Source organism: Pseudophryne corroboree, chromosome 11, assembly GCF_028390025.1.
Source record: "Pseudophryne corroboree isolate aPseCor3 chromosome 11, aPseCor3.hap2, whole genome shotgun sequence".
Classification (NCBI taxonomy): domain Eukaryota; kingdom Metazoa; phylum Chordata; class Amphibia; order Anura; family Myobatrachidae; genus Pseudophryne; species Pseudophryne corroboree.
The window spans coordinates 305,194,646-305,219,725 of NC_086454.1; the positions used below are offsets into that span (position 1 = coordinate 305,194,646).

Consider the following 25,080-nt stretch of genomic DNA (forward strand, 5'->3'; position numbering starts at 1 on the left):
GGCGCTAAATTCGCTTACCAAAAAAATTAAGCTCGGGCCGGCTGTGTGTGTGTGTGTGTGTGTGTGTGTGTGTGTGTGTGTGTGTGTGTGTGTATATATATATATATATATATATATAAATATAAAACACGAGTTTTATGGTAAGAACTTACCCTTGTTAAAACTCTTTCTGCGAGGCACACTGGGCTCCACAAGTCTGGACAATGGGGTGTAGAGTAGGATCTTGATCCGAGGCACCAACAGGCTCAAAGCTTTGACTGTTCCCAGAATGCACAGCGCCGCCTCCTCTATAACCCCGCCTCCCAGCACAGGAGCTCAGTTTAGTTAACCAGCCCAATGCAGTAGCAGGAAAAGAGACGACAACGGTTAGTAGCCACATACACCACACTCTCACGACAAGAGAAGTGTCAGCAGCTAATGCCATATCAACCCAAAAAAGCTAAGTGCGTCAGGGTGGGCGCCTTGTGGAGCCCAGTGTACCTCGCAGAAAGAGTTTTAACAAGGGTAAGTTCTTACCATAAAACTCGTTTTCTGCTGCGGGGTACACTGGGCTCCACAAGGAGGATGTCCTAAAGCAGTTCCTTATGGGAGGGGACGCACTGTAGCGGGCGCAAGAACCCTGTGTCCAAAGGAAGCATCCTGGGAAGCGGCAGTATTGAAGACATAGAACCCTATGAACGTGTTCACAGATGACCACGTAGCCGCCTTGCACAATTGTTCAAGGGTTGCACCACGGCGGGCCGCCCAATGAAGGTCCCACAGACCGAGTAGAATGGGCCGTAATGTGAACAGGAGCTGACAGACCAGCCTTCACATAAGCATGCGCAATCACCATTCTAATCCACCTGGCCAGGGTCTGCTTGTGAGCAGGCCAGCCACGTTTGTGAAATCCAAACAAATCGAGAATCAGACTTTCGAATAGAAGCAGTTCTCTTCACATAGATACGGAGAGCCCGTACCACATCCAAAGACCGTTCTTTGGGAGACACATCAGGAGAAACAAAAGCTGGAACCACAATCTCCTGATTAAGGTGGAACAAAGAAACCACCTTAGGTAAATATCCGGGACGAGTCCTAAGAACCGCCCGGTCACGGTGAAAAATCAGATATGGGGAACTACAAGACAAGGCACCCAAATCCGACACTCTTCTAGCAGAGGCAATAGCCAGCAAGAACACCACCTTAAGGTAAAGCCACTTAAGGTCAGCTTGAACCAAGAGGTTCAAATGGAGGCTCCTGCAACGCCTCCAAAACCACTGTCAAGTCCCAAGGAGCCACAGGCGGGACATAGGGAGATTGGATACGCAACACACCCTGAGTGAAAGTATGAACATCAGGTAAAGTCGCAATTTTTCTCTGAAACCACACCGACAAGGCAGAAGTATGAACCTTGAGGGAGGCCAGACGCAGGCCTAAATCTAGGCCCTGCTGTAGAAAAGCCAAAAGTTTGGATGTACTAAACTTGGAAGCGTCATAATGGTTAGATGCGCACCAAACAAAGTAGGAATGCCAGACCCGATGGTAAATCCGAGCAGAGGCCGGTTTCCGGGCCCGCAACATAGTTTTAATGACCTCTTCAGAAAAACCCTTAGCTCTTAAGACGGAAGCTTCAAGAGCCACGCCGTCAAAGACAGCCGGGCTAGGTCCTGGTAGACACAGGGGCCCTGAACGAGGAGGTCTGGGCGTTGTGGAAGTAGAATGGACGCTCTGACGATAGGTCTTGCAGGTCTGAGAACCAGTGCCGTCTGGGCCACGCCGGAGCTATGAGAAGCAGATTTCCTTTTTCTTGCTTGAACTTCCGAATTACCCTGGGCAGGAGTGACACCGGAGGGAACACGTACTGCAGCCAAAACCTCCACGGCACTGCCAGCACATCCACGAATGCTGCTTGAGGATCCCTTGTCCTTGCTCCGAAGACCGGAACCTTGTGATTGTGTCGAGACGCCATCAGATCCACATCTGGAAGACCCCACCTTTCCACGAGGAGTTGAAACACTTCTGGATGGAGGCCCCACTCGCCGGTATGCACGTCCTGACAACTGAGAAAGTCCGCTTCCCAATTCAGGACTCCCGGAATGAATATTGCCGATATTGCCGGTAGATGGCGTTCTGCCCAACGTAGAATCCGTGAGGTTTCCTTCATTGCCAAACGGCTTTGAGTGCCACCTTGATGATTTATGTAAGCCACTGTGGTGGCGTTGTCCGACTGCACTTGAACAGGACGGTTCTGAATCAAATGCTGGGCTAGGTTCAACGCATTGAAGACCGCCCGAAAAATTCCAGAATGTTGATCGAGAGGAGAGATTCCTCCTTGGTCCACCGACCCTGCAAGGAGTGCTGCTCCAGCACCGCGCCCCAACCTCTTAGACTGGCATCTGTCGTCAACAGGACCCAGTTGGATATCCAGAAGGGATGGCCTCTGCACAATTGTTGGTCCAGGAGCCACCAGAGCAGCGACAGACGGACCTCCGGAGTCAAAGAGATCATGTGAGACCTGATCCGTTGAGGCAGGCCATCCCACTTGGCTAGAATCAGCTTCTGGAGGGGGCGAGAATGGAATTGAGCATACTCCACCATGTCGAATGCTGACACCATGAGGCCCAGCACCTGCATTGCCGAATGTATCGACACTTGCGGACGAGAAAGGAAGCAACGAATCCTGTCCTGAAGTTTCAGGACTTTCTCCTGAGACAAGAACAACCTCTGGTTGTGAGTGTCCAACAGCGCTCCCAGATGCACCATGCTCTGAGCAGGGACCAGGGAGGATTTCTTCCAGTTGATGAGCCACCCGTGGGCTTGTAGAAACCGGACCGTCATATCCAGATGACGCAGGAGAAGATCTGGGGAATTTGCCAGGATTAACAAGTCGTCCAGATACGGCAGTATCCTGACCCCTTGACGGCAGAGTACCACCGTCATCACCGCCATAACTTTGGTGAAGACTCGCGGAGCCGTTGTTAAACCAAAAGGTAACGCCCGAAACTGGTAATGGAGGTTGCCAATAGCGAACCTCAGGTATTGTTGATGTGACACTGCTATAGGCATATTCAGGTAAGCATCCTGTATGTCCAGGGAGACCATGTAGTCCCCAGATTCCAAGGCCAGAACTATAGAGCGAAGGGTTTCCATACGGAACTTGGAAACCTTCACAAATTTGTTCAGTGCCTTGAGGTTGAGAATGGGCCGGGAGGACCCATTCGGTTTCGGGACTAGAAACAGCGGAGAATAGTACCCCCGGCCCCTCTGAGCAAGAGGCACCTGTACTACGACTCCTGTATCCAGGAGGGTCTGTACCACCGAATGCAGAGTGTTTGCCTTTGTCTGGTCCGACGAGACGTCTGTCTGGCAAAATCGATGAGGGGGTCGGTTTTTGAAGGTTATGGCGTAACCTCAAGTGACGACTTCCCGTACCCAGGCATCTGAAGTGGTCATCAACCATTCCTGGGTATATCCTAGAAGCCGGCCCCCCACCCTGGGATCCCCCAGGGGGAGGCCCGCCCCGTCATGCGGCAGGCTTATCGGTCTTGGCTGCTGGCTGACGGGCAGCCCAAGCTCTTTTGGGCTTCGGCTTACCAGTTCTGGAAGTGCGGGCCTGCTTATGGTACGCCTGACCTTTTGCTTTACCTGAAGGACGAAAGGGGCGAAAGGACGTGCCTTTGGCCTTCGACACAGAAGGAGCTGTATTAGGCAGACAGGCAGTTTTGGCAGTAGCCAAATCAGCCACTATCTTATTTAAGTCCTCCCCAAACAGAATATCCCCCTTGAAAGGGAGTACCTCCAGGGTTTTTCTAGAGTCCAGATCCACAGACCAGGATCTCAACCACAATATCCTGCGAGCCAGGACTGACGTAGTAGAGGCCTTGGCTGCTAGGATACCGGCATCATAAGCCGCCTCTTTAATATAGCGAGAAGCTGTGACAATATAGGACAAGCATTGTCTAGCATGGTCAGAGGAGATTTCAGCCCATGCTCCAATAGCCTCTGGGCCCATGCTTCAATAGCCTCTGCCGCCCATGTAGCTGCAATAGTGGGCCATTGTGCAGCACCCGTGAGGGTGTAAATCGCCTTTAGACAACCCTCGACACGTTTATCCGTAGGCTCTTTTAGAGACGTGACGGTAGTGACAGGTAGAGCTGAGGAAACCACCATCCTAGCCACATGTGAGTCTACTGGAGGAGGCGTTTCCCAATTCTTAGACAGCTCTGCCGCGAGGGGATAGCGAGCCAGCATCTTCTTTTGAGGCACAAACTTCGTACCCGGACTTTGCCAGGGTTCCTGACGTATATCCACTAGGTGGTCAGAGTGAGGTAAAACTTGTTTAATCACCTTCTGACGCTTGAACCTATCTGGTTTCTTAGGAGGAACGGATGGCTCGGGATCATCCGTAATCTGCAGAATTAACTTAACAGCCTCCAAAAGATCAGGAACATCCACATGTGAACTACCCTCCCCATCAGCCGTATCTGAGTCAGAACCTGTGGGGTCAGTGTATGTGCTGTCGTCATCAGACGAGGTGTCAGTGACAGCAGTGGATTGTGAGGAGACGAGCGCGCGCTTAGAGGACCTCTTGGACTTAGGCGAGCGTTGGTCAGACTTTTTAGTAGTCAGGGACTGGTTCAACTTCTTTAATTGAGCAGATAAATCATCCGCCCACGGCGGGTTAGCTGCAGGGACCACATACGGTAGTACCGGCATTGGGGGTCCCATAGGGGGTGTTAGTTTATGAACTAGAGTATGGAGAAGCGTGGAAAAAGCGGCCCACGGAGGGTCAGTATGTGCCTCCGTTGCCACAGTCCCACTGGGGGGCAAGGAGCCCACAGAACCAGAGCCCACAGCTGCTAAATTCTCCCCATATGTGCCTGTGGCTTCAGCAACACCAGCAGTGTGTTCCGCCCCAGAACCGTTACCCTCAGAAGCAGACATGATACTTGCAGTATGAGGTAACACAGTACAATTATTAGCAGCACTATATCCCTAAACCCAAACCCCTGCGCAGTGTAGTCAGCACCAGCAGAGATAAAGGAGAGATATGGTGACTAAATAACAGAGAAAAATACGTAATACAGTATATCTCTTTGAAAATCCTATATTAAATAACACCTGATGCACCAAGCCCCCTCAGGTTATAGAATATAGGGATAGCAAGTTGAGTGAAAGACACGAGATGGACACCACTCAGCTATCAATGCACACACAAATAGTCCCAGTTTGTACAATGCAGAGGTTATTACAGACAATAATACTGCACTGGACTAGCTTACACAGCTATATAGTCAATAGATACAACACTACAGAGTAAGAAACTGGATGTATATCACAGGGTAATTGTACTATAAACCCCTGACTAAATGCACTCTTTCTTACTAACACTGACTAAAAAGGCAGGTAGAATACTTAAGTGTCATGTAAAGTCACAGCACTGACAACCAGGCGGCTTTACATAGGAGGATTTGCCCAAGCAGTCCCAGGAACAGTGAGCTGAGGAGTAATGGCACCGCAGACACTGAAAGGGAGTGAGGAAAGACAGAGATGCAGCTCCAGGGCGGGAACACTTGCTGGAAATGGCGCCCTGGGGCTGGGGGAGGGGCTTCAGGTCTAAGCCTTATCCCCCTTGCTGGCAAAACCACCGGGTACTGTGGGCGATATTAAAATCGGTTTTAAGAGAAAACCTGACCTGCGCCCATGCCCTGATGATCTAGTGGGATCACCTGTATCTACAGTGTCCACCGCCAGCGCGCGTGGCCCGCCTCCCACTGACCGCGCCGGATCGCGATAAAGACCGGGTCCCGCGAGCGGGACCCACTTACCAACTCCCGAAGCGCGGCCACGCGATCCTGGAGAGCCCCAGCCGTGTGTGCCTAACGTGAAGTAAACCGGAGCCTCCGCTGTAGGTACCCGGCAACCAGGGCTCGGGAGTGTACAGCGCCGCTGGGGAGAGCTGGAGCTGCAGCAGAGAATGTCACAAGACATTTACCACCGCTGCTGCCCTTGAGGTCTTCACTTTTTACCTCATAAAAAGCAATTCTCAGGGCTGCTTGGAGCAGCCCCTCTGTTAAGTGCCTGCTTACTGCAGCACCAACTGACAAACTGAGCTCCTGTGCTGGGAGGCGGGGTGACAGAGGAGGCGGCGCTGTGCATTCTGGGAACAGTCAAAGCTTTGAGCCTGTTGGTGCCTCGGATCAAGATCCTACTCTACACTCCATTGTCCAGACTTGTGGAGCCCAGTGTACCCCGCAGTAGAAATATATGTATATATACATAGCAGCAATGGTGCCCGGCACTCCTGGTCCTTATCTTTCTTGTATAATTGCCTGGGTGCCCTCCAATAATGGTATAGACAAACATTCAGAAAGGTTTCATGATGATACTTTGAATACACCTTTTGAAGATTTATTCACTTAAAAGACCTGGAGTGACGCCTTTCCTTCCTGAATGTTATATATATATATATATATATATATATATATATATATATATATATATATATATATATATATAGAGAGAGAGAGAGAGAGAGAGAGAGAGAGAGAGAGAGAGAGAGAGAGAGAGAGAGAGAGAGAGAGAGAGAGAGAGACCCTGACGCACTTATCCTCACAGTGCTCAGAATATAATGATAATGATAGCAAAGGTGTGAAGGCCTGATACACTAAAGGAAGACACGCACAGCTATATGGCCCACTCAGTCATAAACTCAATGCAGGAATAATGTACACAACAATAATACTGCACTGACAAGCAATTTACAAATAAAAGTAGATATGTATATGCAGAGATATAAAAAAATGCACAGTAGAACTGGACGTATATCACAGAATAATCGTGCCACCTATTCTGTCAGTAACACACTTATTTCTTAACACAGTCAAAATGACAGGTAGAATACTCAAGTGCCCTGTATAAGCAAGGCGCTGGAACAGGCGGCTATACAGAGGAGACAGCACCCAGCAATCCCATAGTGAGCAGCCCTTCATGAAAAATGGCACCAGGTCTCAGCATAGAGTGAAGGGAAAGTGAAAGCAGCTCCAGGGCGGGAACATTTGCAGGAGATGGCGCCCAGAGCTGGGGGAAGGGGCTACAGGCAGCGCTCTATCCCTACAATGCTGGACTTCACCACCGGTACTATATGGAGCCAGTGAAATATGCCTGCGCTCCGTGACTGCTCTGGTGGATATAGTGGGGTCCCTGAGCAGTACAGTGTCCACGCCAGCTGCGCGATCCGTCTCCCATGGACCGCGTGTGAATCTGGAGGACCCTCTTACCTACTCCCCAATTCCTGCAGCCACGCGATCCTGGAGGTGAGCAGCGGCGGTGTGTCAAAGTACCGGTGTGGCTCCGCTGTAATTACCTGGGAACCAGGCCGCGGGAGTATACAGCACCGCATAGGGGAGGTGATGGAGCCGCAGCACAGCATGTCCCCTGGACCTAAAAGTGCTGCGGCTCAGTCTTCTCATAAAAGCTTTCTTCAATTTCTTCTATTTTTTCTTTAGGCCCCACATGTTAGTGACCTGCTATGCAGGCACCAACTTTAAAACCGAGCTCCTGTGCACGGAGGAGGGGTTATATAGAGGAGGCAGTGCAGTGCATCCTGGGAATAGTCAAAGCTTTTAGCTTGTTGGTGCCTCTGATGAAGATCCAACTCTACACCCCGATGTTATTCCCTGTGGAATACCAGCGTACTCTGCTGCAGAAAAAAACGATTTAAATTCTGCAGGAAAACCTCAGAGACACCTGACGAAAACCTGTGTAAAAGTGCTGTTTAGCAACCCCCTGATCTCTATTTGTTGCAAAACATAAGTACTGTATGTTTATGAAGTGAAATTGGTTAGTCCTTTCAAAAATAGAAAGCTCCCCCAGCTTCACCCAAATCTCTTTCACGCCGCTCTACAAACCTCTGAGCATCAGGGCACTATGGTGGAAGTCTAGGCACGCAATGTCACAAGAGGATTTGCTTGTGCAGGATCTCTGTGAATGAGCCCCACCTAGCGCAGACAGGAGTTTCTTAAAGGCCATGAAGAAGCACAGCAGCTCCTAAATTCTCCTAGCTGGAGGAGGAGATACTTTCACACTAAGGGGCCTATTTATTCACATTATTTTTACTAAAATAATGTGAAAAAATAAGATTTTAAACCTACCGGCAAATCTTTTTCTCGTAGTCCGTAGAGGATGCTGGGACTCCGTAAGGACCATGGGGATAGACGGGCTCCGCAGGAGACATGGGCACTTCAAGAAAGACTTTGGATCTGGGTGTGCACTGGCTCCTCCCTCTATGCCCCTCCTCCAGACCTCAGTTACAGAAACTGTGCCCAGAGGAGACGGACAGTACGAGGAAAGGATTTTTGTTAATCTAAGGGCAAGATTCATACCAGCCACACCAACCACACCGTATAACCTGTGATATACTATCTAGTTAACAGTATGAAACAACAACATATCATCGGTCCAAAACCGACAAACCTATAACATAACCCTTATGAAAGCAATAACTATATACAAGTCTTGCAGAAGTCGTCCGCACTTGGGACGGGCGCCCAGCATCCTCTACGGACTACGGGAAAAAGATTTACCGGTAGGTTTAAAATCTTATTTTCTCTAACGTCCTAGAGGATGCTGAGACTCCGTAAGGACCATGGGGATTATACCAAAGCTCCCAAACGGAGAGTGCGGATGACTCTGCAACATCGATTGAGCAAACAGGCGGTCCTCCTCAGCCAGGGTATCAAACTTATAGAACTTTGCAAAGATGTTTGACCCCGACCAAGTAGACCCCTCGGGCAGCCGCCCAAGACGAGACCACCTTCCTAGTGGAATGGGCCTTAACCGATTTTGGTAACGGCAATCCTGCCGTAGAATGCGCCTGCTGAATCGTGTTACAGATCCAGCGAGCAATAGTCTGCTTTGAAGCAGGGCCGCCAACCTTGTTGGCTGCATACAGGACAAACAGTGCTTCTGTTTTTCTGATCCTAGCCGTTCTGGCCACGTAAATCTTCAAAGCCCTGACCACATCAAGGGACTCGGAATCCTCCAAGTCACGTGTAGCCACAGGCACGACAATAGGTTGGTTCATATGAAAGGATGAGACCACCTTAGGTAGGAATTGAGGACGGGTCCGCAATTCCGCTCTATCCATATGGAAAACCAGATAGGGGCTTTTATGTGATAAAGCCGCTAATTCCGAAACTCGCCTAGCCGAAGCCAAGGCTAACAACATGACCACCTTCCAAGTGAGATATTTCAACTCCACTGTTTTAAGTGGTTTAAAGAAAACTTAACACCACGTTAAGGTCCCAAGGCGCCACCGGAGGTACAAAAGGAGGCTGAATGGCCCTCATTCCGAGTTGTTCGCTCGCAAGCTACTTTTAGCAGCTTTGCACACGCTAAGCCGCCGCCTACTGGGAGTGAATCTTTGCTTCTTAAAATTGCAAACGAAAGATTCTCAAAATTGCGATTACACACCTCTTAGCAGTTTCTGAGTAGCTTCAAACTTACTCGGCATCTGCGATCAGTTCAGTGCTTGTCGTTCCTGGTTTGACGTCACAAACACACCCAGCGTTCGCCCAGACACTCCTCCGTTTCTTCAGCCACTCCCGCGTTTTTCCCAGAAACTGTAGCGTTTTTTCACACACAACCATAAAACGGCCTGTTTCCGCCCAGAAACACCCACTTCCTGTCAATCACATTACGATCACCAGAACGAAGAAAAAACCGTGAGTAAAATTCCTAACTGCATAGCAAATTTATTTGGCGCAGTCGCACTGCGGACATTGCGCATGCGCATTCGCGACTAATCGATCCGTTGCGAAAAAAAAATAACGAGCGAACAACTCGGAATGACCCCCAATATGCAGTACTCCCTTCACAAAAGTCTGTACTTCAGGCAGAGAGGCCAATTCCTTTTGAAAGAAAATGGATAAGGCCGAAATCTGAACTTTAATGGAGCCTAATTTTAGGCCCAAATTCACTCCAGTTTGTAGGAAGTGAAGAAAACGGCCTAGATGGAATTCTTCCGTAGGAGCATTCCTGGCCTCACACCAAGAAACATATTTTCGCCATATTCCGTGATAATGTTTAGATGTCACGTCCTTCCTAGCCTTTATTAGCGTAGGAATGACCTCATCCGGAATACCTTTTTCCGCTAGGATCCGGCGTTCAACCGCCATGCCGCCAAACGCAGCCGCGGTAAGTCTTGGAACAGACAGGGACCCTGTTGCAACAGGTCCTGTCTTAGAGGAAGAGGCCACGGATCTTCTGTGAGCATTTCCTGCAGATCCGGATACCAGGTTCTTCGTGGCCAACCTGGAACAATGAGCATTGTTCTCACTCCTCCTTTTCTTATTATTCTCAACACCTTGGGTATGAAAGGAAGAGGAGGAAATACATAGACCGACTGGAACACCCACGGTGTCACTAGGGCATTCACAGCTACCGCCTGAGGGTCTCTTGACCTAGCGCAATACCTTTGTAGCTTTTTGTTGAGACGGGACGCCATCATGTCTATTTGCCTGAACATCACCGCTGTCCCCTGGAATAGGTGAGCTACACGGTTCCCGGGACCGTAGCCTACCAGCAGTCTATTGTGACCTCTGCGCTCCGGTGAGGACTACCTTGGCATCTGTGGGAAGTGATATAGAGATTCTATATGCTTTTATCTTTTTATGTGATGTAAGTGCGAACTTGTCAAAATAAAAACCTGTACACCTTTTTAAGGACGTCTGTACTATAAGCCTCTTTTTGTTTCATGTGTGTGAGCTATTGTGTTTTACCATTGTGGTAGACACATACACACCTTATTTAGGTTGGAATTATGGAGAAAGAAAATTAATCCTTCTCTGGAAGTCGACATAAGAGAGAGAAATTATGATGAGCTCATTTTTACAAGTTGCCTCGTGAGTGTACATTTGTCCTTTCAGACATATTAATTCTAAAAAGGTCTCTGCACTATATTGTTCTTTTTTCTGTGAATTACATCCTCTTATAAATTGGATGTAAGATACATATAGGTTCTAAGGATATGAAGATATTCTTATACATGTAAACCTAGTGAAGCGCAAGAGTGGAATACTACTTACCCCTGGCAAGAAAGGACGATCCACGTACTCTTACTTTTATTTGAACGAAAGGACTGCATTTGATAATGAGGCGCTTTCTTAGATTGTGAGGGAATATAAGGCAAAAAATTCGATTTACCTGCCGTAGCTGTGGAGACGAGGTTCGAGAGGCCCTCTCCAAACAATTCCTCACCCTTTGTAAGGCAAAAACTCCATATGCCTCTTTGAGTCGGCATCACCCTTCCACTGTCGGGTCCATAAGACTCGCCTAGCAGAAATAGACATAGCGTTTATTCTGGAACCCAGTAAACTAATGTCTCTTTGGGCATCCCTCATATATAAGACAGCATATCTTTTATATGCACTAGGGTCATTAAAATGGTATCCTTATCAAGGGTCTCAATATCCGCTGATAAAGAATCTGTCCATGCTGCTACAGCACTACAAACCCAGGCCGACGCAATTGCCGGTCTGAGTAACGTACCAGAATGTGTGTAAATGGACTTCAAGGTAACCTCCTGCTTGCGGTCAGCAGGATCCTTGAGGGTAGCCGTATCTTGGGATGGGAGCGCTATCTTTTTTGATAAGCGTGTCAAAGCTTTGTCTACCCTAGGGGAGGATTCCCACCGTATTCTGTCCTGTCACGGGAAAGGATACGCTATTAGAATCCTTTTGGAAATCTGCAGTTTTTTGTCTGGAGTTTCCCACGCTTTTTCGCATAATTCGTTCAGCTCATGTGAAGAGGGAACGGTGACCTCAGGATTCTTTCCCTTATACATGTGTACCCTCATGTCAGGGACAGGGGGTTCCTCAGTGATATGCAAAACATCTTTAATTGCGATAATCATATATTGAATACATTTAGCCACCCTTGGCTGCAATTTTGCATCATCGTAGTCGACACTGGAGTCTAAATCCGTGTCGGTATCTGTGTCAACTATTTGGGATAGTGGGCGCTTCTGAGACCCCGAAGGTCCCGGCGACATTGGGACAGACATGGGTTGACTCCCTGACTGTACCCTAGCTTCAGCTTTGTCTAATCTTTTGTGCAATAAATTAACATTAGCACTTAAAACATTCCACATATCCATCCAGTCAGGTGTCGGCGCTGCCGACGGAGACCTAACATTCATACACTCCCCCTCCTCCTTAGGTGAGCCTTCAACCTCAGACATGTCAACACACGCGTACCGACACACCACACACACACAGGGAAGCTCTTTTCTGAAGACAGGTTCCCCACCAGGCCCTTTGGAGAGACAGAGAGAGAGTATGCCAGCACACACCCCAGCGCTATATGACCCAGGAAAAAACACAGAATGTTTACCCAGTAGCGCTTTTGTAGCATGTATATGCGCCAATTATGTGCCCCCCCGCCCCTCTACTTTAAAACCCTCTTTCACCGTGTGTCAAGCAGGGGAGAGTCTGTGGAGAAAAATGGCGCTAGTGAGTGCTGAGGGAGAAGCCCCGCCACCTCGGCGGCAGGCTTCTGTCGCGCTCAAATTTCTTAATAACATGGCGGGGGCTCTTTTTATACATGTATATATGTGTATTTGACACAGGGGGGTTTTATTGCTGCCCAGGGCGCCCCCCCCCTGCGCCCTTACAGTGACCGATGTGTGTGAGGTGAATGGGAGCAATGGCGCACAGCTTCACTGCTGTGCGTTACCTCTATGAAGATCAAGGTGTCTTCTGCCGCCTCTGAAGTCTTTTCCTCACATACTCACCCGGCTTCTCTCTTCCAGCTCTGCGAAGACGACGGCGACGCGGCTCTGGGATGGACGGCGAGGGTGAGACCTGCGTACCGATCCCTCTGGAGCTAATGGTGTCCAGTAGCCTAAGAAACAGAGCCCTGAAACTCAGAGAAGTGGGTCTGTTTCTCTCTCCTCAGTCCCTCGATGCAGGGAGCCTGTTGCCAGCAGGCTCCCTGAAAATAAAAAAACTAACTAAAATACTTTCTTTTACAGGAAACTCAGGAGAGCTCCCTGAAAGCACCCAGTCTCCACTGGGCACAGTATCAAACTGAGGTCTGGAGGAGGGGCATAGAGGGAGGAGCCAGTGCACACCCAGATCCAAAGTCTTTCTTGAAGTGCCCATGTCTCCTGCGGAGCCCGTCTATCCCCATGGTCCTTACGGAGTCCCAGCATCTTCTAGGACGTTAGAGAAATGGTGTTTTCACACCCTTGTCACATTCTTTTAGTATCACCTGAATGTATTAAAGGGCATTTGGAGCAGTTTTCATGAAAAACTGCTCCAAACCCTTTAATTCACTTTCTCTGACGTCCTAGTGGATGCTGGGAATTCCGGAAGGACCATGGGGAATAGACGGGCTCCGCAGGAGACTGGGCAATCTAAAAGAAAGATTAGGTACTATCTTGTGTGCACTGGCTCCTCCCACTATGCCCCTCCTCCAGACCTCAGTTAGAATCTGTGCCCGGCCAGAGCTGGGTGCTCCTAGTGGGCTCTCCTGAGCTTGCTAGAAAGAAAGTATTTGTTAGGTTTTTTATTTTCAGTGAGATCTGCTGGCAACAGACTCACTGCTACGTGGGACTGAGGGGAGAGAAGCAAACCTACCTGCGTGCAGCTAGCTTGTGCTTCTTAGGCTACTGGACACCATTAGCTCCAGAGGGTTCGAACACAGGGCCTGACCTCGATCGTCCGTTCCCGGAGCCGCGCCGCCGTCCCCCTTGCAGAGCCAGAAGACAGAAGAAGGAGATGAAATCGGCGGCAGAAGACTCCGGTCTTCATTAAGGTAGCGCACAGCACTGCAGCTGTGCGCCATTGCTCCCACTGCACACCACACACTCCGGTCACTGTAGGGTGCAGGGCGCTGGGGGGGGGGGGGGCGCCCTGGGCAGCAATAAGAATACCTTTTGGAAATATATACACATTGGGGGTCATTCCGAGTTGTTCGCTCGCAAGTGAATTTTAGCAGATTTGCTCATGCTAAGCCGCCGCCTACTGGGAGTGAATCTAAGCATCTTAAAATTGCGAACGATGTATTCGCAATATTGCGATTACACACCTCGTAGCAGTTTCTGAGTAGCTTCAGACTTACTCGGCATCTGCGATCATTTCACTGCTTGTCGTTCCTGGTTTGACGTCACAAACACACCCAGCGTTCGCCCAGACACTCCCCGTTTCTCCAGCCACTCCTGCGTTTTTTCCGGAAACGGTAGCGTTTTTTCCCACACGCCCATAAAACGGCCTGTTTCCGCCCAGTAACACCCATTTCCTGTCAATCACATTACGATCGCCAGAACGATGAAAATGCCGTGAGTAAAATTCCTAAGTGCATAGCAAATTTACTTGGCGCAGTCGCAGTGCGGACATTGCGCATGCGCATTAAGCAGAAAATCGCTGCGATGCGAAGATTTTTACCGAGCGAACAACTCGGAATGACCCCCATAATACAGTCTGGAAAACTGTATATGTGTAAAAAACCCCGCCATTAAGCTATACAAAACGCGGGAGAAGCCCGCCGCTGAGGGGGCGGGGCCTTCTTCCTCAGCACACCAGCGCCATTTTCTCTTCACAGCTCCGCTGGAAGGACGCTCCCCAGGCTCTCCCCTGCAGTATCCTGTACAAGAAGGGTAAAAAAGAGAGGGGGGCACATAAATTTAGGCGCAAATAGGATGATAAGCAGCTATTGGGAAAAATCACTCATTATAGTGTAAATCCCTGTGTTATATTGCGCTGTGGTGTGTGCTGGCATACTCTCTCTCTGTCTCCCCAAAGGACTTTGTGGGGTCCTGTCCTCAGTCAGAGCATTCCCTGTGTGTGTGCGGTGTGTCGGTACGGCTGTGTCGACATGTTTGATGAGGAGGGTTACGTGGAGGCGGAGCAAGGGCAGATAAGTGTGGTGTCGCCCCCGACAGGGCCGACACCGGATTGGATGGATATGTGGAAGGTCTTAACAGACAGTGTCAACTCCTTACATAAAAGGTTCGATGACGCAGCAGCCTTGGGACAGCCGGGATCTCAGCCCGCACCTGCCCAGGCGTCTCAGAGGCCATCAGGGGCTCATAAACGCCCGCTAGCTCAGATGGTAGACACAGATGTCGAGACGGAGTCTGACTCCAGTGTAGATGAGGATGAGACAAATGCACAGTCTACAAAAGCCATCCGATGCATGATTACTGCAATGAAAAATGTATTGCACATTTCTGATGTTAACCCGGTTACTACCAAGAAGGGTATTATGTTTGGGGAGAAAAAGCAGCCAGTGACTTTTCCCCCATCTGATTAATTAAATGAATTGTGTGAGGAAGCGTGGAGTTCCCCCGATAAGAAACTAGTGATTTCTAAGAGGTTACTGATGGCGTACCCTTTCCCGCCAACGGACAGGTTACGTTGGGAAACATCCCCTAGGGTGGACAAGGCGCTCACACGCTTATCAAAAAAGGTGGCACTGCCTTCTCAGGATACGGCCGCCCTAAAGGAGCCTGCGGATAGAAAGCAGGAAGCTATCCTGAAGTCTGTGTATACACACTCAGGTACTATACTGAGACCTGCTATTGCTTCAGCATGGATGTGTAGTGCTGCAGCCGCATGGTCTGATACCCTGTCAGACAACATTGATTCCCTCGACAGGGATACTATTTTGCTAACCATAGAACATATAAAAGACGTCATCTTATATATGCGGGATGCACAGAGGGACATTTGCCTGCTGGCATCTAGAGTTAATGCAATGTCCATTTCTGCCAGGAGAGTATTATGGACTCGGCAGTGGACAGGTGATGCTGATTCTAAAAGACACATGGAGGTTTTGCCTTATAAGGGTGAGGAATTGTTTGGGGACGGTCTCTCGGACCTCGTATCCACGGCAACAGCCGGGAAGTCAACTTTTTTACCTCAGGTTCCCTCACAGCCTAAGAAAGCACCGTATTATCACGTATAGTCCTTTCGGCCTCAGAAAGGCAAGCGGATCAGAGGAGCATCCTTTCTGCCCAGAGGCAGGGGTAGAGGAAAGAAGCTGCACCAGGCAGCCAGTTCCTAGGAACAAAAATCCTCCCCCGCTTCCTCTAAGTCCACCGCATGACGCTGGGGCTCCACAGGCGGAGCCGGGTGCGGTGGGGGCGCGTCTCCGAAACTTCAGCAACCAGTGGGTTCGCTCACAAGTGGATCTCTGGGTTGTACAAATTGTATCTCAGGGATACAAGCTGGAGTTCGAGGCGACTCCCCCTCGCCGTTACCTCAAATCAGCCTTGCCAGCTGCTCCCAGGGAAAGGGAAGTAGTACTGGCGGCAATTCACAAGCTGTGCCTCCAGCAGGTGATAATCAAGGTTCCCCTCCTTCAACAGGGACGGGGTTACTATTCCACAATGTTTGTGGTACCGAAACCAGACGGTTCGGTGAGACCCATTCTGAATTTAAAATCCTTGAACACCTATATAAGGAAGTTCAAGTTCAAAATGGAATCGCTCAGGGCGGTTATTGCAAGCCTGGAAGAGGGGGATTTTATGGTGTCGCTGGACATCAAGGATGCTTACTTGCATGTCCCCATTTACCCACCTCACCAGGAGTACCTCAGATTTGTGGTACAGGATTGTCATTACCAATTCCAGACGTTGCCGTTTGGTCTGTCCACGGCACCGAGAGTATTTACCAAGGTAATGGCCGAAATGATGATACTCCTTTGGAAGAAGGGAATTATAATTATCCCGTACTTGGACGATCTCCTTATAAAGGCGAGGTCCAGAGAGCAGTTGTTAGTCAGCGTAGCACTCTCTCGGGAAGTGTTGCAACAGCACGGCTGGATTCTGAATATCCCAAAGTCGCAGCTGATTCCTGTGACGCGTCTGCTTTTCCTGGGCATGATTCTGGACACAGAACAGAAGAAGGTGTTTCTCCCAGTGGAGAAGGCCCAGGAATTGTCCTCTCTGGTCAGGGACCTCCTGAAACCAAAACAGGTGTCGGTGCATCACTGCACGTGAGTCCTGGGAAAGATGGTGGCTTCTTACGAAGCAATTCCCTTCGGCAGGTTCCATGCAAGGATCTTTCAGTGGGATCTGTTAGACAAATGGTCCGGATCGCATCTTCAGATGCATCGGTTGATCACCCTGTCCCCAAGGGCCAGGGTTTCTCTGCTGTGGTGGCTGCAGAGTGCTCATCTTCTCGAGGGCCGCAGATTCGGCATACAGGACTGGGTCCTGGTGACCACGGATGCAAGCCTCCGAGGATGGGGGGCAGTCACTCAGGGAAGGAACTTCCAAGGACAGTGGTCAAGTCAGGAGACTTCACTACACATAAATATACTGGAACTAAGGGCCATTTACAACGCCCTGAGTCAAGCAGAGCCCCTGCTTCAAAACCAACCAGTGCTGATTCAATCAGACAACATCACGGCGGTCGCCCATGTAAACCGCCAGGGCGGCACAAGAAGCAGGATGGCGATGGCAGAAGCCACAAGGATTCTCCGATGGGCGGAGAATCACGTGCTAGCACTGTCAGCAGTGTTCATTCCGGGAGTGGACAACTGGGAAGCAGATTTCCTCAGCAGGCACGACCTCCACCCGGGAGAGTGGGGACTTCATCCAGAAGTCTTCACGCAGATTGTAAACCGTTGGGAACGGCCACAGGTGGACATGATGGCGTCCCGCCTCAACAAAAAGCTAAAAAAATATTGCGCCAGGTCAAGGGACCCTCAGGCGATAGCTGTGGACGCACTAGTGACACCGTGGGTGTACCAGTCGGTTTATGTGTTCCCTCCTCTTCCTCTCATACCCAAGGTACTGAGGATAGTAAGAAAGAGAGGAGTAAGAACTATACTCATCGTTCCGGATTGGCCAAGAAGAATTTGGTACCCAGAACTACAAGAAATGATCTCAGAGGACCCATGGCCTCTGCCTCTCAGACAGGACCTATTACAGCAGGGGCCCTGTCTGTTCCAAGACTTACCGCGGCTGCGTTTGACGGCATGGCGGTTGAACACCGGATCCTAACGGAAAAGGGCATTCCAGATGAAGTGATTCCTACGCTGATAAAAGCTAGGAAGGATGTGACAGCAAATCATTATCACCGCATATGGCGGAAATATGTTGCCTGGTGTGAGGCCAGGAAGGCCCCAACAGAGGAATTCCAGCTGGGGCGATTTCTGCACTTCCTACAGTCAGGTGTGACTATGGGCCTAAAATTGGGGTCCATAAAGGTCCAGATTTCAGCCCTATCTATTTTCTTTCAAAAAGAACTGGCTTCACTGCCTGAAGTTCAGACGTTTGTTAAGGGAGTGCTGCATATTCAGCCCCCTTTTGTGCCTCCAGTGGCACCTTGGGATCTCAACGTTGTGTTGGATTTCCTGAAATCCAACTGGTTTGAGCCACTTAAGACCGTGGAGCTAAAATATCTCACGTGGAAAGTGGTCATGCTATTGGCCTTAGCTTCGGCTAGGCGTGTGTCAGAATTGGCGGCTTTGTCATGTAAAAGCCCTTATCTGATCTTCCATATGGACAGGGCAGAATTGAGGACTCGTCCCCAATTTCTCCCTAAGGTGGTATCAGCGTTTCATTTGAACCAACCAATTGTGGTGCCTGCGGCTACTCGGGACTTGGAGGACTCCAAGTTACTGGATGTAGTCAGGGCTTTGAAAATCTATGTAGCCAGGACGGCTGGAGTCAGGAAAACCGACTCGCTGTTTATCCTGCATGCACCCAACAAGCTGGGTGCTCCTGCTTCAAAGCAAACTATTGCGCGCTGGATCTGTAACACGATTCAGCAAGCTCATTCTGCGGCAGGGTTACCGCATCCTAAATCGGTAAAAGCCCATTCCACAAGGAAGGTGGGCTCTTCTTGGGCGGCTGCCCGAGGGGTCTCGGCTTTACAGCTTTGCAGAGCTGCTACTTGGTCGGGTTCAAACACATTTGCTAAGTTCTACAAGTTTGATACCCTGGCTGAGGAGGACCTTGCCTTTGCTCATTCGGTGCTGCAGAGTCATACGCACTCTCCCGCCCGTTTGGGAGCTTTGGTATAATCCCCATGGTCCTTACGGAGTTCCCAGCATCCACTAGGACGTCACAGAAAATAAGAATTTACTCACCGGTAATTCTATTTCTCGTAGTCCGTAGTGGATGCTGGGCGCCCGTCCCAAGTGCGGACTCTCTGCAATACATGTATATAGTTATTGCTTAACTAAAGGGTTATTGTTATGAGCCATCTGTTACTGAGGCTCAGTTGTTGTTCATACTGTTAACTGGGTATGGTTATCACAAGTTGTACGGTGTGATTGGTGTGGCTGGTATGAGTCTTACCCTGGATTCCAAATCCTTTCCTTGTTGTGTCAGCTCTTCCGGGCACAGTTTCCTTAACTGAGGTCTGGAGGAGGGGCATAGAGGGAGGAGCCAGTGCACACCAGATAGTACCTAATCTTTCTTTTAGAGTGCCCAGTCTCCTGCGGAGCCCGTCTATTCCCCATGGTCCTTACGGAGTTCCCAGCATCCACTACGGACTACGAGAAATAGAATTACCGGTGAGTAAATTCTTATTTTTAGTAACCCACATCGCATTCCCCATACTTACAATGGGAAATGTGATGTGGCCAAATTTACTAAAAAAAAAAATGTGAAAAAAGACCGCAGTGTGCCCTGTGATAATCTCGCCAGCTCAGGCTGGCGAGTTCACAGGGCAGCACTGCGATAAGCACCCTTTTGCCAAGCTTTCTCTGCCCCTGGCAGAGAAAGCTGAGCGGGGACCTGGCAGAGTGATCAGCTATGTGTGTCTGATGGGACACACAAGCTGATCACAGTGTAAAAATAAAATAAAATTAAAAAAACCCATACTCACCTGTCCAGGGAGCCGGCCCGCGCTGCTTCAGGGGGCTGACAGGCGCCGGGTCCCACATATGTTGCAATATGACGCTGCAAAATGGCAGCACACTTTACAGCACCGGGGGTCACAGTGCAGGAGAAGGACCCTGCGCCCGGCAGCCTTCTGAAGCAGCGCGGACCGGCTCCCTGGACAGGTGAGTATATTATCCTGCTGGGGAGGGAGGTAGTTGCAACAGGGTCGACCAGGTGGAGGCGGTAGTGGCGATGTCGGCGCATACGCAGCATGTCATATGGATATTTTTTACGAAAAATACCCCGATGATGCTGCGAAGAGGCATCGCAGGGACAGGGCTTGACTGCAAGCTCTGTTCCTGCATGAGATAATTGATACATCCCTGTGATGTAATCAATCATCGCAGTGCGAGTTTGGGCGATTTTATCACCTGTCATCCGCATCCTGGATGTGGATGGTGATAAATAGGCCCCTAAAACTGCTTTAAGTATAAGTCTCCTTTAATAATAATTCAAGTACAGGATTAAACTAGGGAAAATACTAAATTTAGGGGGAGATGTATGAAGCTGCACTAAGGGGCATAGTGGTATCTGTGCACGTCAAGTGAGGACGCACGCACTGAATATCAGCCGCAGGTGCTGCTGGGACTTTTTGACGGGCGCAGTCTGCCTGCAAGAACCAATCCGAATTACCGATAGTGGGAAGAGTGCCCTTTGCAGGACAGGTGAATTAACACTCTACCTCTTTGGCAAATCAACCTGCAATACATCCTGCAGGTGTCTGGACAGGATTCTTCACAATAATGGGAGAAACAGGTCCAGACAAAACGAACATTACACTCCTAATCATGCATCTACCCTTTAATGCCACAACTTTAATATTGCTGTTGCCACTTTAACAGGTTCCACCTTAGCTCTACCACCACACCTGGCATTTACAGAGAGATTACATTTAATTGGAGGATCTAGAAGCCGAAGTGTTTTCTGAGGCATAGCTGTCAATGTGCTCTGTAGCTGTAAGATGTGGGAACATGGAATGTATAGTGTCAATTTTATCTCTGTTTGTTTCTTCAGCCTGCTATGAATGATTTGTACTCCTGCACAGTGTCTCAGGCTGCCATGGTCCCCACAGTCACATGGCACATTATATAGTGAGCAGGGAAGCTTTGGCATGTCCATATCAGCTCTGTCTGCTCTATGTAATGTAGTCAGAGTCTGTGTTTCTGTTACTGACCAAAAGGCCAGTCTAAAAATGAGATGGTCATACATAAATTAAGGAATAAAACTATATTTTATTCCCCTTTCACACCGCAACCCCTGAACACAGGTTTTTTGCACATGAACGCGCGTAACCGGTGTTCATGTGCGGTGTGAAAGATACCAGGGTTGAAATACCAGGGCGAGTGACCCGTTATTTCAACCCTGCCCGTTCACTCTCTATGTACGGGCGGCGCTTGGAGATCATGTGATCTCCAAACGTCGCATCCGCCGCGTCACTGCTGACGTCAGCAACCCGGCATTATGCAGATGGAGCAAAAGTGAGGACTTTGCACATGCAGGCCCTCATTCTGCACGGATTGCAACTAAATGCGAACCTGCAACGATTTTTAGCCAAACACACAATCTTATCTGCGATTATACAGCCCCATCGCAAATCCAGCCCACTCACATAGCACGCATAGCTACAAACGCAGCATTGCGTACATTCATTGAGAATGGCGAGAATAAACGCAGCTCTTATGCATCGATGTCAGAACAAAACTGGGATGGTTTGTTTCTTGTTCTACTTTGTCAGAATAATGGGCCTAATTCAGAGTTGATCGCAGCAGCAAATCTGTTAGCAGTTGGGCAAAACCATGTGCACTGCAGGGGGGGGGCAGATATAACATGTGCAGGGAGAGTTAAGTTTGGGTGGGGTGTGTTCAAACGGATATCTAAATTGCAGTATCAAAATAAAGCAGCCTGTATTTACCCTGCAGAGAAACAAAATAACCCACCCAAATCTAACTCTCTCTGCACGTTATATCTGCCACACCTGCAGTGCACATGGGGCCTAATTCTGAGTTGATCGCAGCAGCAATTTTGTTAGCAGTTGGGCAAAACCATGTGCACTGCAGGAGGGGCAGATATAACATGTGCAGAGAGAGTTAGATTTGGGTGGGGTGTATTCAAACTGAAATCTAAATTGCAGTGTAAAAATACAGCAGCCAGTATTTACCCTGCACAGAAACAAAATAACCCACCCAAATCTAACTCTCTCTGCAAATGTTATATCAGCCCCCCCCCTCCAGTGCACATGGTTTTGCCCAATTGCTAACAAACTTGCTGCTGCGATCAACTCAGAATTACCCCCATGGTTTTGCCCAACTGCTAACAAATTTGCTGCTGCGATCAACTCTGAATTACCCCCAATGTTAGGCAGGAATTAAGGGTCATGGTGCAAACACATACATGTAAAATGTTAAACATACAATAGTAATAAGTTATGTACAACACTGTGCTAAAATGGACATACACATGACAACATACATACCTAAAGAAAAGTGTTATTTTGTAAATTGAATTTTTTTTTGTTTAATTAGGCATGCAGCACATTAACAGCATTCCCCGCATTACTGTAACACCATCAGCTGCCTGTGATTCTGCAATAGTTAGCTTGACCATCGGAACATGGAAAAGCAATACCCTAAGGTATTACCTATACCCAGGCGCTAGATGGGTGGTTCCCCACAGCAGCTGTAAAAAAGGGGTTGGTCAGACCCCTGAACAATATGTAAAACAAAGGAATGCAGCGCTTAAATGGTCACATAAGCAAAAACAAAAAACAATATAACGTATAAAATACTTGTTTATTAAAACTTAATTTTAAAAGGTGATCTGTATTAATGAAATATATCTAGTAGAACTTTCACAAATTTTTCAATCATGATAGGTGTTTATCATATATCAATTGTCCTTGTAGAAGGTTGGTATTTAAGGAACCTGTTCCTATTATAGTCCCCTTGCAAAGAAGGACCCTTTGTCCTATCCGTGAGTTTATAGTTACCACCAGCGTCCCTTGAGGTAATTAGGCGAAACTGCGTCCGCAAAGTTGCTGCTCCTCAGAGGGTGGTAGATGTAGTTCCTCCACGGTAGTTATAGGTTCTTTTGAGGGTCCAATTTGTTGAAATACAAATGCGGGGGCTTGGTCCAGGTCCAGTCCTTCCAAGGTTTAGGTATACACACTATCAGGCAAGTCCCACCAACGCGTTTCGTTGCTTGCATGCAACTTTTTCAAGGTGCTAAAAGGCCTGCCAGAGAGGGTTTATATACTCTACCAAATATGGCTGCTCATTAGCAATGTAATTAATTATGACCACCTGTTTGCATTATGTGACCAAAATAATGACAGACATAGGAGCTAGAACCATTAATACTATACTTATATATATAATTCATTATGTTAAAACACATTTTTATTCAAATATAAGAAAAAGAATATTCAATTTCATCAGAATCCGATCACATGATCAATGACATCAGCATAAAATAAAAAATAAATAAAGCAGAGAGAGGGAGAAGATGTGGATAAGAAATCCATATAAGCTCAATTACTCACATGGCTTACATACTAGTAATCCGTTGCATGTATTGTGGATGACTGTACTCTGGTGACGTAATGAAACCCCACTGTTGGATCTAATAGTAACTACTTCAGCTAAAATTAAACGGAAGTCCGGGTGAATTGAGACGGAGGTATAGACGGGGCGCTGTTCCGGCCACGTCATCCCTCCGAGTCCCTGTGTGTGGCTCGTTGCTAGGTTATGCTTGCGTGTCACGATGACGTGGGTCCCGAAATCAGGAGACACGTCATCCTTCTGCGCATCGGCGGACATTAATGTGAGGGAAATGTACCCTCATCACGTTGTCAGTTCTGTATATACACACGTTGTCATAGCAACGTAGCGATATCACCTTGCGCTGCCGTATATCTGAAAATAATGCATCTCTAATGTTAATTACGCCATATTGTAATTCATATATAGAGAGCTTTCTATTAGTATCACCATAGATGGCTTGGAGGTAAAGAGATATATCAGTCCAGTCATCTCCGATATTGTGGATACTAAACGTGTAGAGATATATGGATATAAATATAAAAACAGAACATATGACATCAAAATTCCTAATTATATTAATTCTCTAGTCATGGAAAGTTACCACAGGAATCTGTCAAGTATAGATCACCATAATGACATCTAATATCTCTCAATAGAGAAAGACAGAGTGGGAGGGAAAAAAAAGGGGGGGGGGGGGGGGGGGAAGGAAAAGGGGGGGGGAAGAGGCGGAGGGAGGAGAAAGGGGGGGGAGGAAGGAGAGGGAGAAAAGGCAAACTGTTTTTAAACTTATTTTAAATTTAAAACATCTTATGTATACAGATAAATTCCACTTTTTTCTTTTTTGTACTTTATATATTATATAATAAATAAGGCAACCATAAATCTATCTATATATAGTCAAAAATATTCTCACATATGCATATGTAGTATAACCTCTTTTTGAAAGGAATCTCACATAGGATAGTTATATATTATGTGGCAAAAGAGGGAAAAAAGGGGTGTAAAGAAGTATGTATAACATGGGAACGGACATTCGCAATAAAGTATAATCAGGGGCTTATAATACAGGATTAAGTTCAACCATCTCGTTCAATCCAGATGGGTGGATGGTATCCAATTTGTACATCCAATATAATTCCTGTTTGCACAGATTTTTATAGCGATCCCCCCCTCTCTTAGTTGTCTGAACATGTTCAATTGCTATCAGACCCAAGGAGCTAGGGTCCCCATTATGTTTGTCTCTGAAGTGTCTGGAGACACTGTGCATGGGAAATCTGTTCGTAATGTTTCGACGGTGCTCCATGAAGCGAACTTTAATACTCCTCGTAGTTCGTCCCACATATTTTTGGGAGAAGTGGCTGATATAGATAGGGACGCCCTACTCCGACCAAGAGAGTTACCTGGGGTCAAAACTGAAGATAGGGACCAGATTAATGGCCCACAAGAAAATCTAGCTTTTATATCGACATATAATAAGGACAGTATGCAAATTAAGAGAATTATTTGTAAAAATTTTGGCATACTAAACCAAGATCCAATACTCAGGGGAAATATACCCTCTAAACCTAAGTTTATTTTTAAGAAGAACCGGTCAATTAAAAACATTCTTGCCCCTAGTTTTTTAAAAGAAATACCTATAAATGCACAAGGGAGTACTAC

General features: G+C 48.0%; 1 protein-coding gene across 3 annotated transcripts in view; it reads right to left on the reverse strand.

Annotated features, from left to right (window-relative positions):
* Positions 1–25,080, reverse strand: part of GAN (gigaxonin) — a 291,113-nt gene that overhangs the window by 257,483 nt on the left and 8,550 nt on the right. Inside the window, exon 1 of one of the 3 annotated variants that reach the window (XM_063945566.1) lies at positions 6,009–6,079. The exons of 1 other annotated variant lie outside the window; for it this stretch is intronic. In XM_063945566.1, coding sequence (XP_063801636.1) covers positions 6,009–6,013 — 5 coding nt within the window. In that variant the 5' untranslated portion in view covers positions 6,014–6,079. One more of the 3 variants, XM_063945567.1, reaches the window with a different exon arrangement.